Raw genomic sequence first — 18,257 nt, 5'->3', positions numbered from 1 at the left:
AAACATGAGTTAGAAAAGGACAGAAATATATTTGTATCTTTTTCTATCTCATTCGTCACGTTCGCGAATTGTATTAGAAATAATTGAAATTCTACGATGAGTTTTATTATTTATGAAAATAATTGTAAATCTATAAAGTTTTTTTTATTTATTTATGAAAATAATAATTGAATTATTGCGAAGAAAAATTGTAAACGCAATTCTTTTAAAATTGAATTAATTTTGAAATATTTAAGAAAAAATTAGATTTCCCATGTCGGCGTTAAAGCATGTGAGTGAAAGAGATAGTGATATGAGGTTGTTTCTTTCACTCTCATGCATTTACGCTTTGACTCAGCTGTTACCTGCGCAGGTATGAACGCACCTTTATACGTGTTTCCATGACAACAGGAACGTGAAATTACATAATTTAAATTTTCCCGCCATGATATTTGACAGTTACGTGTATATTTCATAAATTTCATGAAACTTACTTCGTGTTTACATTCATTGCCCTGACAAGTGAAACGGCGGAAATCCAATCCAACCAACAAATTCACTAAAAGAAAAACCGCCATGGTGTAGTAAATGTTTATGTTTTTGATTACTTTTAACGTGTACCTATACTTTTGTTTTATGTAATATTGGAAAATACAATGGTCGACGGTAATATTTCTATGGAGGAGGACACTGAATTGCGAGATTTGGTTGTTCAGACTCTTGAGAACAATGGAGTACTTGCAAAAGTTCGAGTAAGTAGAATATCATTTATATGCATACAGTCTTTCTTTCAACTATAATATTCATATACTTTAAATATTAGATTTACTTATAACTTTCACATTTGGGAGTTTGATTTTTCATTATAATAATTTATCGGTATTCATATACAAGTACATAACATTAAATTACGATTTGTGTACAAATTTTAAAATAACATTTTTTATTTATAACAAAGTACTGAACAAAATTTTTTGAACTTAATTTTGTCAGTAATTCCAAAAAGAGTAAACAACTATTCTTAAGAGAAGTGATTAGAAGTTGAAGAATAATTTATTTCAGGCTGAGCTACGAGCAAGTGTGTTTTTGGCTCTTGAAGAACAGGAGTCTGTTATGGTAAGTTCAAAGTTGAATTAGTACAAATTTTTTTTAACTATTTATATAAATAACGTATTCGATTCATGTATTAATATGATTTTTAATATTAGAAATAATGATCAATATTTGAAAAGAAAAATAAATTTTAGATGACTTACATGGACTTAAATGGTCTTTATTAATATTTGTTACTTTCATTTGATATTAATTTTTTGCTAAATATGTTAGTTACCATATTATTGTCCCAAGAAAGCAGAAATAAAGTTAGTAAAAAGTCAGGGAATTTTTTCTCAATGCTTGCTTGTCACCCTGATCAAAGTTGGTCCCCTTTTCCCCTTTTGTCCCCTTATTTCAATTTTATCACCTTTTTTTGACTATTTGTCACCTTTTTCCCTTTTTTTTTCCCCCTTTTTCACCTTTTTCTAATCAAAAATAAACAAGTTTTTCTTTTTTTGAAATATTTTTCAAAGTGTAATCATAAAATTTAGACTCAATGTTACAGAATTCACGGTGTTTTATTTTTGATTTAGATTATTAACACCAACATAATATAAATATTTTTTTTATATTAATGATTTAAATAATATAACGTAAAGAACTTTATAAAATATAAGGTGGTTCATTCAACAGAATGCAGACCTCTAGAAAAATAATTAATTAACATTCAAATAATTAAAATATTGTTATTAATAGTTTTTTCTAGAAAATCAAAAATTCTAATACAAAACCTACAATTTTTTCCATTTCTGATAATAATTTCTTTTTAAATGACTTAATTCTTGAGCAATTATCATAAAATTATTATACGTAGAAATTATTTAATGAATAATTTTACTTAAATATTTCAAAATTAATTCAATTTTAAAAGAGTTGCGTTTACAATTTTCATAAATAGATGAACTTCAAAAGATTTTAATTTCAAATTTTACAAAATATCAATTATTAATGAATTTCATTTTAGAAATTCTAAAGAACTTAAATTTTTGAAAAAATTTTCAAAATTTAAATTATTCTGAAATTAGTTAAATTTTTTAATATACATATGTATTTAATTAATTATTAAAAATAAAGAAATTAACGAGGAATTTTAGTTAAAAACACTAAAAAAATTTGAATTTTGGAGAAGTTTCAAATGATTGCAAAAATTCAATTATTTTCAAAAGTAATAAAATTCTTCGCAGAAATTCAATTATATTAAAAAATTTAAAGAAATTCTCGTCAGAATTTCAATTCTCTTTATAAATAATAAAATTCTTCTTCGAAATTCAATTATTTTCAAAAATTTTAATAAAATTCTTGGCAAAATTTCAATTACTTGTAAAAATATTCCTAAATTCAATTATATTCAACATCTACTATTTTAATAAACTTTTCCAAAAGAATTCAATTATTTAAAAAAAAAAAAAATAATAAAATAATTTCACAGGAATTCTATTATTTACAAATTTGTTATAAATTTCTTTGCAATAATTACATTATTTTCATAAATAATCAAACTCATCGCAGAATTTCAATTATTTTTAGTACAATTTTAATCGAATACCTCGATAAATGTCATTATTTTAAAAAATTTTATTTAAATTCGTCAAAAGAATTTAATTATTTAAAAATTTATCAATAAAATTCTTTATGAGAATTCAATATTGAGAAACATTCAATTATTCAATATAAATTATTTATTTTTGTATTTAAATAATTAAATTCTCGTAGAATTTTCTAATAAAAATTGATTTAAAAATGAATTTCAATTCAAATTTTACATAAGAATTGAATATTAAAAGCATTGTAGCGTGAATTTTTAGAAATAATTGAATTTTAAAAAAGTTTCGAATTGAAATCTTTGAAAATCTGAATTATTTTTTATATTTTTAACTAACAATTCTGTAGAATAAATTTTTTCAAAAAGTTTAAATGAAATTATTCGAAGTTTTTAAGTTTTTTTTTTTTTTTAAATTCTGTAGAATAAATTTTTTCAAAAAGTTTAATTGAAATTATTCGAATTTTTTTTTTTTTTTTTTATAAAGGATGACTTACGTAACAAAACTATTAACAAAACATAAAGAGTTTTTTTCCTTTTAATTATTAAAAATGTAACATTTTCTTATTAACGAATAAAAAATACAGGGGATTACAAATTTTGAAACATTAATAACTAAATATTGTTATAACCGCAAAAACCTCATAAATTAAAATCAAGATAAATAAAATATGTTTTGCAGTTTTTGGACAAAGTAACGTGTACCATTCGTGGAGAAAAACGATTTTCGCTCGCTTGATTGCGAAGGAAAAAGTCAGAGAAAAACAAAATTAAATTTTTGTGGTAACTCTAATTTAAATCGAATCATTTTTAAAAAAATTTATAGAAGCTATATGATAAAAAATTTGAATTATAAATGCAAGTTGCGTAAACAAATAAATTGTTGGCCCCTTTTTGTCCCCTTTTTGAGGAAGAAAATTCACCTTTTCACCTTTTTTGAGAAAAAAAGATACTGTGATGCCTGTTATATATAATTAATATATAATATATTAATTAATATACCCCCCAAGTTAACGTAAATCTATCCAGAAATTAAATTGGATAGAAGTGAACAACTTAACAATAGTAAAAGGAATTCATTATGATTGCGGACAAAGGCAGAATTGGTTTGGAACTTAAGGGCAAAAAGTGCCAATCCACTTTAATCCACTCCTTATTACTGGGTGTTTATTTATATTACAGAATATATTTTTACTTCATATTAACTATAATTAATATTAAATGTGAAAGATAAATAAAAAACATTTACTTGGTCCAGTATATAAAATAAAAAATTGTTAGTGGATTTTTACACCGTTACTTTAAAGGGGGTTATTATCTTATTATCTTCTGGGTATTATCAGTTAAAGATGAATAACCATAGTTTACAATATTTTGGGCATCTTTCACTGGGAAATCGTGGAGCGTCACATGTCTATATAAAAAAAAACCTTTTTATAAAAAATTATTGACTACAAAAAAAGAAATACAAAAATGATAGAAAAATATCTTGATATAAATGCTATTTTTTTCTAGATTCCTGAACCTCTACTTAACAAAACTGTAAAACAGTACCTGCAAAGTTCCGAAGGAAAATTATTATTTTCTTTGGTCAGAGAATTTCTTGAGTATTTTGGATTAGATTACACTATATCTGTATACGATCCAGAAACTTATTTTGGAAAAGAGTATAATTATGTAGGAAGAAAAAAATTATGCGAAGAGTTGGGCATAAGCTCCACTGAACCATTGCTTGGAGAAATATTAAAAAATAATATCAATGGTGCCTTTATAACTTCACAAAAGGTAGGACAATTCAAAAAATATTATTAGATTTAAATTCTTTGTAATTCAAAATATTAAAAACAATTGTCGGTTTAAGAGTTTAATAACACAAACATTGATTTTTAAACATTATTCCATGCAATTGCTAATTTGTTTAAACAAATTATTATTGTTTATTTACAACTTTTTATCTAATTGAGCTGAAGAGTTGCGATTTTTTCTCAATTTTGCAACTTTTCAGGACGAATGTAACCAGTTACTGAGAACAAACTAAGAATAATAATTTTATTAATTGTTTAAATAAATTACTATTGTTTAACTTTAATTTTTATCAAAATGAGCTACAGAGTTGCAACTGTTTCTCATTTGTACATTTTATTTTTTTTGTGAGGTAAGATTTAATGTAAGACTTAATTATCGATTAAAAATTGTGAACAATATATTTATTATTATAAAAATGTTAAGTACAAAAAATTTTATTTACATCATTGAAATTACTACTGCGATAGCTTCAAATTTAAAATAACAATTTGTTTAAACAATTGGTAAAATTGTAATTCTTAGATTGTTGTTAGTCACTTAGTTACATTTGGCTTGGAAAAATGCAAAATTGAGAAAAAAATTGCGTCTCTGCAGCTAAATTGGATAAAAAGTGGAAGTTAAACAATAGTAATTTGTTTAAACAATTGGTAAAATTTATATTCTTAGTTAGTTGATAGTGACTGGTTACATTCGGCCTAAAAGTTGCAAAATTGAGAAAAAATCGCAACTCTTTAGCTCAATGAGATAAAAAGTTGTAAATAAACAATAATTTTTCAAGATATCCTTGCATGCAAGCTTTAAAATATTCAATTGTTTAAATAATTTTTTTCAACCAAAATGTTTTAAAAATCATTTAACACATCAGGCCCATTTCGGGACTTTTTGGAAAATCTTCTCTATATTATAAGGTAAAAATAAATTAAAAAAGAATAAAAAAAAATCCGGCCCAAAGTTAAAAAAAAATTAATTTGTTTATAAAAAAAATTTTTTTACATTTTTTAAAAGTCGAAAGAAAACTAAAACTTTCATTCTTTGACAACTTTTTGCTAAACTCAATATTTTTGGGCTTATAAGCTACTGAATATAGATCTACAATTACAAGTCCAAAATTTCGAAAATTTTTACAATTAAACAAAAATAAAAAAATACGTATCTGTTTTTTTTCGATACAGAATATAAAAAAAATATGTTTGACCGATTTTAACAGGTCGACTGAAATCTCACGTGGAATTGCCCATATATATAGAATTAGAAAAAAAATGTTAAAAGCTTTTTTTAAACAAATTTTTTTCTAACATGTTTATACGTCGTCAGTCCTCGGATATTATGGTTTTTCGACTTTTTTCGACTATTTTCAAATAATGCGACTTTTTTCGACTTATATTAAAAAATTGCGACTTTTTCGACTTTTCTTCCAAATTTTGCGACAAAATACCATATTTTTAGTATAAAATGCTGCAACTTTTTTCGATTTTTACGCGCAGTATAAAAAATAGCTGTAGATAAATCTTTCAAAAATTATTTTTGAAAATTTTTTCTAATTAAATTTTTGAAATATACAATTAAAAAGATTTTGAATAATTGAAATTTAGTAAAATTAATTGAAAATAAATCCTTTTTTTCAAGTATTTTATTATAATTTTTAAAAATTAACTATTATAGAATTTTATTGAGAATTTTGGAAATAATTGAATTTTTAAAAATTTTAATGAATAATCTTCAAGTGTAAATTCGCTAAAAAATGAAAATATTAAAATAGTTTTGAAAAAAGTAATTCTCTGACAATTAAATAATATAATAATAATTATATAATATAATAATTATATAATATTATATAATATTATTATTATATTATATTATTATTATATTATTATTATTATTATTATATAATATTATAATTATATAATTATATTATATAATATTAATTTAAAATTTTTTTAAATTTACTATTTTAGAATTTTTGAGAAATTATTTATAATTAAAATTCATCAAAAATTTTATTATTTTTAAAATATTTTTTAAAAACTCAATTACTTATTCGCTTAATAAATTTCTTTGAAAAATTTAATTATTTTAGGGAATTTTATCAAAATTCGTTGCAAAATTCAATTATTTTCATGAATTTTAATAAAATTTATGTCTAAATCCAGTTTTCAGGAATTTTTAAAAAATTTATTGAAAAATTCAATTATTTTCATTAATTTTAATAAAACTCTTTGCAAGATTCAATTTTTTTCTGGAATTTTATTAATATTCTAATTCATCTATAATTTTAATAAAACTCTTTGCAAAATTCAATTATTTTCAGAAATTTTATTAAAACTTTTGCCAAATTTAATTATTTTAAGGAATTTAATTAAAATTCATTGCAAATTTAAATTATTTATCAAAGATTTTACTAAATTTAAATTATTTTTTAAAAAGATTTTACCAAATTTCAATTTTAAAAAAAAAAAATTTTATTGTTATGTAATTGTAAAACTATTGCGTCTTTCAAAAATTATTTAGAAATATTTTTAAAAAGTTAATTTTACGAATTTATTTATTAAAATTTTTTGAATATATTCTACCTTAATATCTTTAAAAAGAAAAATGAACGATTTCAATTATTATAAAAATTGAATTTTTGTATTTAAATAATTGGATTCTTGAAGAACTTTCGGAAAAATATTAAAAAGTAATACAGATAATTGATTTAGAAATGAAGTATAGTTAAAAATTGTAGAAAATAATTAAATTATTAAATTTCAGAATTTGAAATTTTTTAAATTTTATTTCCTGGTGAAAAAAGAAATAAGAAGTATTTAAATATTTTATTTAGCAAAATTATACAAGTTTTGATTAATTGAATTTAGAAATTAGTGAAGAATCAGGGAAATAGAAAATAAAATATTTGTGACAACACTAAATTAAATAATCGACTAAAGCGACTTTTTTTGTTCGTTAAAGTCGATCCGAGGCCTGCGTCGTGTAAATATGATTTAAAATGTGAGGTCAAAGTGTGGTAAAAAACTTGTTTAAAAAAGCTTGAAATTATAAACAATTTAAAAATTAAAAATTAAAAATAACGATAACTTTCTTAAAAATTAATTAAAAAAAGCATTTAAAAGGTGACAAAACGGGCGTTCGATTGCATTGCACGAAATATTTGTGTGATCACTTGTGAAAAAACTACATTGGTTTAAAATTTACCCAAAAAAATAGAAAAAATTTTTTTATTGGCTCCGTCAGAATACTCTTTTCTATCATTTCAAAGAATTTAACCCCCAAATATTTTATTAAAAAGAAGAAATGTATTCTATGAAAGACATTTTCGGTATAAACCGAATATTTAAACAATTATTTATAAAAATCATGCAAAATACCAAGAAGAGACTCAGTCAGGGCACTTTCCTTTATTATTTCCAAAAAATCCCAACCCAAAATATTATTTTCTTTTTAAATGAGAGATGTATTCTTCAAAACCACCATTTTCTCCCCGAAGTCCTTAATCTTAAAAAAATAGTACATTGTGCACCAAGTACGGAAAGAAGCTGTTTTCCGATGAGTTTGAAGTTTACTGCTCGAGCAAAGCGAGAGAAGTAATCAAACTCGTCGGAGTTTGTTTTATCACATTTTTGAATGATAAATATCTTTACCATGTATATCTAATTACAGAAAAGTGAAATAAAATTTTGCAAAAATAAACATAATATAATGAAATGAATTTTGTTATAGAATGACAGTAATGGATTAGACGAATTAGATGTAACTCCAACTCGTTTAAATAATGCAACATTTGAAGTTAGTATTCCAAAATTATTAAAAAATAGTTCCTCGCTCGAATGCAACGATACGAACATATCGGAAAAAGTTGAAAATAATTTATCACAATTTCCATTAAATGTGACAATAACAGATAAGAAAAAGAGTGAAAAAAATTCCAATACCATACGAGGTAGTAGCCTAAGCAGTAACATTTCCAATACCGAAAGCATAAATGCACTTGAAACATCAGCATACAACGAAATTGACAGTGAGGAGAATTGTAAATTATTAACTAAAACCTCAGTGAGTGAGAAAAAGAAAGCGGACGCCTCGGAAAAATTATTACACGAGGATAGACAAAAGTTAGATGAAATTAATTTCACGGAAGAAATGAAAATCAGTAAGGAACCTTCATTAAAAGAGGTGCAAACAATTCAAACTGATAATACCTCTAAACAAGAAACTTTAAGTGTAATAGAAAATAATGTACAAAATAAAAAGAAAATCCTTATAGAAAAACCTTTTGAGAAAAGTGTATATTTTGACGAAATAATTATTGATGGCAGAGTTGAAAAGGTTGATGTGTTACTAAATAAATCCGACTCTTTATTAGGGGAATTACCGCCACTAATTTCTCAATCGAATTCTATATTTAGCGATCTACCGCCATTAAATTGTAAAAAGACTAATATCAGTGATTTGAAGCAGTTAATGCAAATTGGTGAGTCTGCGGTCAGTTATCTAACTAAAATTATTGTAATCTTTCTTTATAAACCACTGATTTATTGATATTTTTATCAAATATTTGTAGCAACTGATGTGGCTGATAATTATGATGAAGATTTTATATCATCTGCTTCTGGAAGTGCTAATGAACAGAGCCCTTCTAAAGAGCCAAGTAAATCTAACTTGTCTTTAAAATCACCAAGTAAAGGAGAAGACACTCTTTATAATGAAGAAGTTCTGAAGAGCGATGATATAAGTGAAGAGATTGAAGAAATAATTAGTGGGAAGTCATTTGTAAGTATTGAATTATAAAAATAATTTTTTTATGAAAAATTAAACTTTGGACTCCTTGAAAAACATTTTTTTAATTACAGTGGAACTTTGATTATATGAATTTATTTGTGTCGGAACTTTGGAAATCGATTATTATTAAGGGTTTACATATGGGGCATTCCAGGCCAAATCGGAAATTATTTTGCTTTTGCATCTCAAATTTTTTTTAAACATTTTTTTCTTTTAGGACTCTTTGAAATGAGCTACCTTGATTTTTTTCAAATTTTGTCATAAAGCGGTTCAGGAGATACAGATTTTTGAAAAATGACGTTTTTTACGTAAATTTTTTTTTAAATGCTTATAACTCGGTCAAAAATTGATCAAATTGGACGTTTTTATAATGAAAAGTTTTGTTTTCACGCGTAGTTTTTAATAAAAATATTTTTAAAAAAATTTTTAAGTAATTTACGATAAGATTTAAAAATTTTTTAAATAAAATTTTATTTTTAACAATGTATGTATCAATCAATATTTTTCAAAATTTTTTGTAAGAAACTAGCACTAAATTAACCATTTTTAAGTCTTGTCAGATTGTGGGCAAACGATGGGATCTATTTATTTTGAAATTTGAATATTTATACACGCAGTGGTGGCCAAATGACTAACTTGCCATTTGACAAAATCACACAAATTTTTCAAAGCAAATGTGTTTTCAGACGGAGTTTCCACGATCAGACAAGGCTTAAAAATTGTTAATTTAGTGCTAGTTTCTTACAAAAAATTTTGAAAAAAATTGATCGACACATACATTGTTAAAAATGAAATTTTATTTAAAAAATTTTAAAATCTTATCGTAAATTATTTTTAAATTTTTTAAAAATATTTTAAAAAACGTAATTTTTCAAAAATCTGTATCTCCTGAACCGCTTTATGAAAAAATTTGAAAAAATCAAGGTAGCTCATTTCAAAGAGTACTAAAAGAAAAAAAATGTTTTAAAAAAATTTGAGATGCAAAAGCAAAATAATTTCCGATTTGGCCTGGAATGCCCCATATACAATAAGGGAATTCGCGCTAAGGAAATGGCACGTCTCCCCTTATTTCTTGTAAGCCCTCAATTTCAATTCTTTCACTTTCACTTTCATTTTCAAGTTTGTTATTTTTTAGGGTGTCTACTAACCGGGAAAACCGGGAAATAGCCGCGAATTTAATTTGACCGGGAATAAGCCAGGAATTTTATGCTAAACCGGGAATTTTTTCACCAAATTAAAAAAAGTTTTATTATTTTAATTTGTTTTTAAAAAATCGCTTTTTATTTCAATTTTTATAGATATTTATACTGTTCTCTAAATTTCAATTAGTTAAAAATAATTTATTTGATATTAAAAAATTAGTCACTGATTCAAATATTGGTAAAATTCAACTGAAAATAATTAAATTTGTTAAAGAATTTCATTAAAAACTTTTTAACAAATCGAATTTTCAAAGTATTTTAATTTAATAATTTATAAATAATTGAATTTTATAAAGAGTCACATTCTAATGTATTCATGTTTCTTAGTGCGAAGATTAATAATTAAAATTTTTATTAGTTAATTTAAAAAAAGATACACACTTACAATTTTTTAATAACATTAAATTATCGCAAAGTTTTTTTTGAAAAATCTGAAAAATAAGATTTTTGAAATGTTCCTATTCTATTGTTTCAAGATAATTGAATTTTTATAGACAAATAATTGAAAACTTTTTAAATAATTCAAATTTCTTTACATTCTATTAAAAATAATTAAATTGAAATGAAAATAATTTTTATGAAGTTACAATAACAAGATTCTTATAATATAAAATAATGATTTGATCAGTAGGTCATGTTTTATAATATTTTTTTTTAAATTCTTTAATTTGAAAAAAGTTTTGAATTCGAATGTTTTGTAAAATTTTAATTTCTATAGAAAAATAATAATGATTAAATATTTATTTAAAAAAATTGCAATAGAACCTTTTTCTGAGTAATAATTTTTAAACTGAATGAGAATATTCTTTAGACTCAAGGAGAAGTAAGAATTTTGTCTGGAATTCAAGAGAAAGACAGGGAAAAACAAAGTAAAATTTTTGTTTGGCAACAAATGTAGTTTTAAAAACCTGGAAAAATTACGTTTTTTAACTAGGAGAACCTGTAAAAGTCAGGGAATTTGAAATGATCAAAAGCGTGACAACCTATATTTATTAAAATCAATTTGTTTCAGCTTGACGATGTGCTTGATAAAAAGGTGACAAAATTCTCAATGAACGTTGCTGCTGATTACATTGAAGAGATATAATTTTCGTTTCAACTTGAAAGACGATTTTTCAATTATGTTTAAAATAAATGATGTTTCATACCCTAAAGATATATAATTTTTGTATAATATATTTTTCTCGCGATTTAATATTTTTCAAATTGTCCAATCTTTAGAGTCATTAAAATATTATAATAAACAATGCTTCAAAAATCAATGCAGAGATAATTTTTTAGAATTTGAAGTAATTTTTTAAAAGTATTTCGTTAACGGGACATAGTCCCATTTAAAAATATTCTACATAAAATATAAAAAAAAAAATCTTTTTATCATTTATGAAACGTTTGTTTTGAAAGAAAGTTTGTGTAAATACAGTAAAAGCAATTTCATTTTTTTGTAAATGTTGTTGACAATTTTTACTTTATTTTTCTATTATAATTTCATGCTCATTGTACATTAAAGTAATTTCATTTATTTTTTAAATAATAATACATTTTGTGGTGAAATTGTTCGTCTTTTTTTTGAGATACACATTTTTAGTGTAATGTTATTTATTGTAGATAGAACGTTTCTCAATTATGTATTTTTTCTGAATTTTATAAATTTACACTGTAAAAAATCCGTCTAAAATTTGCATGTAAATGTGTAAAATGTTACTAGGAGAGAAGTATGAGTTTAAAAATTTATCAGTTCATATTTCATTAATTTTGAATGAAATATATAATTTTTGCAGGAGCTGCGCTATATTTAGCTCTTATAAAGTTAATATTTGCTATTGACACTTGAAAAAGAATTTTTTACAGTGTATAACTTAAAATGATTGTAAATTGTTTATAAATCATGGAAGAAAATGTAATAACGATATCGATAATTTTTTTGTCTTCTTTTATATTAATGTCAATTAGTTGAGGTTGAATGTTTGTTTAATTGTAATATATGAGTTGAAAGTTTTCTTAAGTCTCAAGACATTTACCATTAAGCAAACTTAATCAAACGTAAGGCCTTGATTCAGAAAAATGTTACTACAAAACTACAGCTCAAGAATGTCGCATTGCAGGAAAACGTAGAAGGAAGAAAATAACAGTGGATTGAAATATGTGTATTTTGCTAGTGATTAGCAATTTTCTATTTTCTATAAATGCCAAATGGAAAATATTTTTCTACTTTCTGTAGCATAAGCGTAAATGATATGTAAATAATCAATATTATGTAAAAAAAACATAAAAACAAAAAAACAAAAACACAAAGAAACAGTAACGGGTAAAATATAAATTTCCCCTGTCTCTTTAAAGATTATAATCAGATTTTAAAATTTGTTTATTCTGGTGTTGTATGTAAATTCATACAAAAAGGTTGTAAACTAAATTTCCTTTTACGCTCTTCTGCATAAGCGTCTGGTACAATTATTCCTATAGTAATATAATTCTTATATTATTGTAATTTTAACTTACATACAATATAAGTGTATTTCTTTTATCTGCAGTTAAGGTATATTTTAAGATATATTCTGAAACGTAGCTTTAAGTATAACGAGTTGATGAAAGAAAAAACTTACGTATTATAAGTTTTTAAATATTTTATGCTTTTTTTTATAAAGAATCATTCTGATTTCAATGAGTGTGTTTACACCACATGACGTAAAGTTCTTAAAGTAAAAGTCTATCTTCTTATGAGTTAAGGCTGCCTTTAAGAAATTTTGCAAATATTAAAAAATGAAGATTAGTACAACTCTGAATTGTAATGTTCAATTAAATGTAAAGCCCATTTTTAGAAAAGTTTAAAGAATCATGAAACAAAAAAATTTAAAAGATTAATTATAAAAGAATTGTAATAAATAGATTTTACATGCAAACTAAATTTTAAATAATATTTCTTGTGAACCAAGTGTAATTAAATAATTAAAATGAAAAAATTGTGTCGTAATAACATTATCACAATGAATACTATTGTGTTAATTCTTTGTAATAAAATCTTTGTTAATTAAATTTTTTAAATAATGTAAGATTAATATTTTATAATTTATTTTTTAAAATCTAATTATCAACTATCAAGACTAGTATAGATATATTTCCTAGGTGAAAATAATTTCTACGATTTGATTTTCTTTCGGAATTTTGTTCAGAATTTTTGCGAATCGCACGAAATATCTATCAAATTTTTTGTGACTTTTTGAAACGTTTTTTCGTACGAATTATAAATGAAATTTTTTTTTCCAGATTTTACGCAATTTAATAGACGTAACGTGTGAAATGCGTACGAATTCTGAATAAAATTTAGAATGGAAATCGTACGAATTTTTCTCACCTGGGTTGGCTTCGTATTTTTAACAGTTGTAGGAAAAAAATGTAAAACAAAGATTGTATTTGATGCTAAACAGTGGTAAAATTTTTAATTAAATAAATTCTTTTTCCGTCCAAAAAACTTTTTCAATTATTTTTTCCTTATAGACGTTTAATATTATTTAACCTTTTAACGCCCTAGGACGTTAATTAATATTTTTCATTCTGACATGGGCGAATTTCCCTTTTTTACGGGTAGGGAATTTCTCGTCAAATTTGTTCACAGAAGAGTGCTGCGAAACTTTTAAAAGGGTAGATTGAATTTTTAGTATTTTAAGAGTGGCCGGTTGACCCGCGAGAATTTAGGGGAATGAAAATTTAACCCTTATGGGGAACTGCATGGGGAACCAATGCAACCCTCGGTGCGGCGATGTAGGTTAAATTTTGGTATCGTCGTTGAGCGGGGGGGGGGGGGTACGTGACAGTGAGGCGGACGATGGGGGCCTTTGAGCTGACATCGTGGTTAGGAGAGAATTGGCAGGCGGTGGGGGACCCAAGGCGGCTGGGGAATAGCTTCCATCCTTCCTTCCTTCTCCGTCTAGCTGCTAGTCGAGGCTCGTAGCATGGAAGATAGGAAAATGGGTATAGGAGAAAAATTAAGCTAGCTTGTGTGATTTCAAGTTTGCTTTTATTTCTTAGCTCGAACCGGTACCTCCCCCTCCAGGCAATGAGAGGTCGGGTACGGTTGTCGAAGTACATAGTTCGGTGATCCGCTTATATCTACGCACTGAGCGAAGTCATATTCGCACGAATCGCGTATGCGCACCACACAGCACTTCATGTAATTAATATGGAAAATTGCTTAGCTTTACCGGTAAGTGGCCGAGAACAGGCGCCACCTACGGTGAAAATACCGTAAGGTCGCTCATTTTTCCGGATCGATCAAATAATTAAAAGTGAGGAAAAATCCCTCACGTCAATTCAAAGGTGCGTTTTTGTTGCAAAAATAATACATTACCGGTCAAAATTGAAAAACATTTTAAAACGTAAAACTTATGGAAACTAAAATTTTATTCTTTTTATTTTTTGAAAGATGATAAAATTTTGAAAAGAACAAGATTTTTCAGAAGTCATTTGGCCAATATTTTATTTAGATATTTTTAAAAAATCGTCATTTTCAATGTTTTACAAAAATTTGAATAACCGTATGTTTTATATATTTTCTAGAATATAGTATTTAGTACAAAAAAATGATTTCAAAATTCTTGAATTTGTTTTGTCTAACTTTGACGACCTGCATTTTCTAAGAAAAAATGTCTATAAATAATTCTCATTCTGTAGATAATGACCTTTAAAATAAGTCTAAGATCATTGAAAAGAGTTCATTAGTTTAGAAGTTATTCACATTTTTGTAAAACATTCAAAATCTTCTGAAGATCTTGCTCTTTTTAAAATTCAATCATCTTTCAAAAAATAAACAGAAAAATATTTTAGTTTCCATAAATTTTATGTTTTAAAATGTTTTTCATTCACCTGAAAATGGGTGGTCTCTCAATTTTGACTGGTAGTATATTAATGAAAAAGGAGTTTATTAATTATTAAGCGCAAATAAATTAAGGGGTAACACCACTCTAGAGGCAGAAATAGAGACCAATTTTTGATGATTTGTTTCGGGAAAATAAAAAAGGAATAGGATTTCTTTTTGAGAAGGGTTGGTAAATACATTTTGAAGTGTAGAAAAAAATTTTTATTTAAAATTTTATAACAAAATGGCGGCGTTAAATTTCTTAGTAAAAATCGACTATTTTTTTAAACCAAAACGGCCAGAAAGGTTTCTTGAAAAGTTTAAGTCTTGGAACAGAAAACAAGGAAATTTCATAATCTATTTATTTATTTACATTTTTACCCGCAGTCCATGGGGACCATAAATGGGTTTCTATATACATAGTTAATAGAGTATAATAATTTTACATATTTATTGTTGTGTTCGAAGTTTCATAACATAATCTTTAATCGTTGACACAAATTCATTTTGGGTGCTATTAAATAGGTCCAGATTTGGATTCATAGTAGTGAATACATTGTATTGTTGAGCCAGAGAATGATGTTGGTACTCCAAAATTTACCAAATTTAGGAGCGATGGAGCATCTATTTGGGAATTAAGGACTTTGAAAATAAACATAGTTGCAGTTATGATTCTTCGTTTCTCAAGGGTAACAAAACCAAACCTTTCACACAACGCTAAATAGTCAGATCCTTGCAGGGGGTATCCTCCATCGACCCTGAAGGACAGGTACTTCAAAAAGCGTTTTTGTATATGTTCAATATCATCTGCATATTTTTTATAAATTGGGTCCCATCCTAGGTTGGCATATTCCTTTTTTGATAGGACTAGAGACAATAAGACAATAACAATAAGATCATCGTATATATGTTAGAAACATTTTTTGAGAATCTTATCAGATATCCCAAGGCCTTAAAGGGACTGGAGATCTTAGTTGTTATATGATCGGCTAAAGTGTATCAATAGTGTCAAAAGCCTTAGCAAAATCAAGGTATAACACGTCGACCTGGATACGTTTTTGTAGAGATTGTACGATAGACTGTTTAAATGAAACAATCCATGTTGTTCTTCGCAAAGAGTTGTTTTAACAGAGTTATTTAAAAATGGTTAAGTTGTAAATTCAAAGACTTTTGCGAAATTTGGTATATTATCAATGGGTCTATAATACTCACATTGTGATTTGTCGCCAAGTTTAAAAACAGGTAAATAATTTTTGCTGTTTTCCAGATCGACGGGAAACGACCAGTTGATAATGCCTGGTTAAAAATTATAGTTAATGGATAGGATAGGAGAGATGCGCACACGGAGAGAAGAGCTGCAGTAAATGTGACAGAACGCGTTTAGTAAATCATTTAGTGCACCGGTTAGTGGCGCCAACTGTATGTTTAGTATAATACACTACGACACCTCTCTGTTTAGTAGAATATACTGTTTGCTCAGTGTATCTTACTATCTTACTAAACAGTGCAGTAGATGGCACTGTCTGTACCGTCAGTCCAAACCTAACGATTCTGTTTAGTAGATTTAACTGCCATGTCAGTAGAATCTACTACGCCCTTCTCTCCGTGCAATCTTTAACATGGATGCCAGGAGCTTCGTCGAGTCCGGCAGTTTGAGATGGCCACATCACCGGTAATACATTCCTTATCCCAATCAATATAACACAATTGTATATAAAGCTCATTTAATTTTGCTTTTCGGAAGTTATATATATATGGAAACTACATACATTTAACCTTGATGCCTACTATTTGCAAGAACTTCAATCACGAACCCTCTAGGTCAATTTTTTTGAAAAGATAGATGTCTTTAACAAAGATAGCGGTACCCCCCTGGGGAAGGGTGATTGCGATAACACTTTATACATATTTACATCCATTTATTTTGAATTTTGTGGTTTTTACTGAAAACCAAGTTTCAGTAATTGATAAGAGATCAAAATTGGTTTAATGTACAAATGTTTCAAATTTTGTTTTTTTATTAATTAGGCTTCGCACATTCTAAGTAGTGCATTTAAATTCTGCTTTATTTAAAGAAGAACTCATAATTAATTTAATTCAATACTTAGTTATATATAGAGTTAAATAAATCGGAATTGAATTTAATTTGAAGCTAGCTTGATTAAATCAGAATTTGAATTTGCGGATAGCGGTATATCGATTATCAGGATGTCTAATAATTATGAAGGTTTCTGCATGTTTATCTTTTTTTGATTCGTTCCGAACCAAATCCTGATTATTTGCAGGACTAGTATCTGTGTCAGCTTGGAAATTACTCGGAACTGATTCTTGTGAGATATTTGGAACTTGGACTTCAGAAGAAGTTCCTGCGATGGGAGGGTGTTCATTGAGTATAATAGCTGTTGTTTGTTGTAGAGTTTTTTCTTTATTTGGATTATTGGAGTTTTCTTGTTTTTTTCGATGATTAAGAACTTTTCCTAGGAGGCATCGAGTGTAAAGAGGAACTAGTGGAAGAATCTAAGCTCATCCGATTTGCATCATCAGGTTTGAGAATATATATATTCCCCTTTTATTAAGATTGAAGATGGTCTTTGGAGTTTTGCACGACTTAAATCGCAATTCAATATAGTTGAGTCGATTGTTACTGCCTTTTTGCTCCTTCTAGATGCCGAGACAAGAGAAGTTGGAGATTGCAGATCCATTTTGTCAACGACGTCACTAACTAAATGGGCACTTAAAACGTTTATTGATCCCTTACCATGGATAAGTGATTCGGGGACAAAGGAGGACAATTCCATGTGTATTAGCAGTGCAGAGGATAACAGAAGGTTAGCGTCTTCAACCGTCTCACAGAAGGTTTCGGTTTGGTTGGTTTGGTTTTGATTATTGTTCTTTAGTCCCCGTAGGTAAAGAAGTCGTGTTCCGAATTGATTGAATTCCAATATTTTATAAGATGATGCAAAACCATACAATTAAATGTCTGAAATAAATCGGCAGTACGTATATGACC

The 18,257-nt window shown here is 26.1% G+C and overlaps 1 protein-coding gene across 1 annotated transcript; it reads left to right on the top strand.

The window, feature by feature from the left end:
• The first annotated feature begins 484 nt into the window (after window positions 1-484).
• On the top strand, window positions 485-13,864 carry LOC122508819. The gene is made up of 6 exons (XM_043622382.1): window positions 485-731; window positions 1,042-1,095; window positions 4,130-4,399; window positions 8,138-8,888; window positions 8,979-9,187; window positions 11,411-13,864. Exons 1-6 carry the CDS (start codon window positions 636-638, stop codon window positions 11,483-11,485), a joined length of 1,455 nt encoding a protein of 484 aa, XP_043478317.1. The 5' UTR covers window positions 485-635; the 3' UTR covers window positions 11,486-13,864.
• Window positions 13,865-18,257: the final 4,393 nt, after the last annotated feature.

This window comes from Leptopilina heterotoma, unplaced genomic scaffold (genome assembly GCF_015476425.1).
Source record: "Leptopilina heterotoma isolate Lh14 unplaced genomic scaffold, ASM1547642v1 Lhet_58, whole genome shotgun sequence".
Lineage (NCBI taxonomy): Eukaryota > Metazoa > Arthropoda > Insecta > Hymenoptera > Figitidae > Leptopilina > Leptopilina heterotoma.
Note: the sequence above shows the minus strand (reverse complement) of the source record. Positions and strands in the feature narration are given on the sequence as shown.

Coding starts and splice junctions, on each gene's coding strand:
- LOC122508819 (XM_043622382.1), top strand. CDS start 636: ATGGTCGACGGTAATATTTCTATGGAGGAGGACACTGAATTGCGAGAT. Junction 732..1,041: donor GAGTACTTGCAAAAGTTCGA/GTAAGTAGAATA, acceptor AATTTATTTCAG/GCTGAGCTACGAGCAAGTGT. Junction 4,400..8,137: donor CCTTTATAACTTCACAAAAG/GTAGGACAATTC, acceptor ATTTTGTTATAG/AATGACAGTAATGGATTAGA.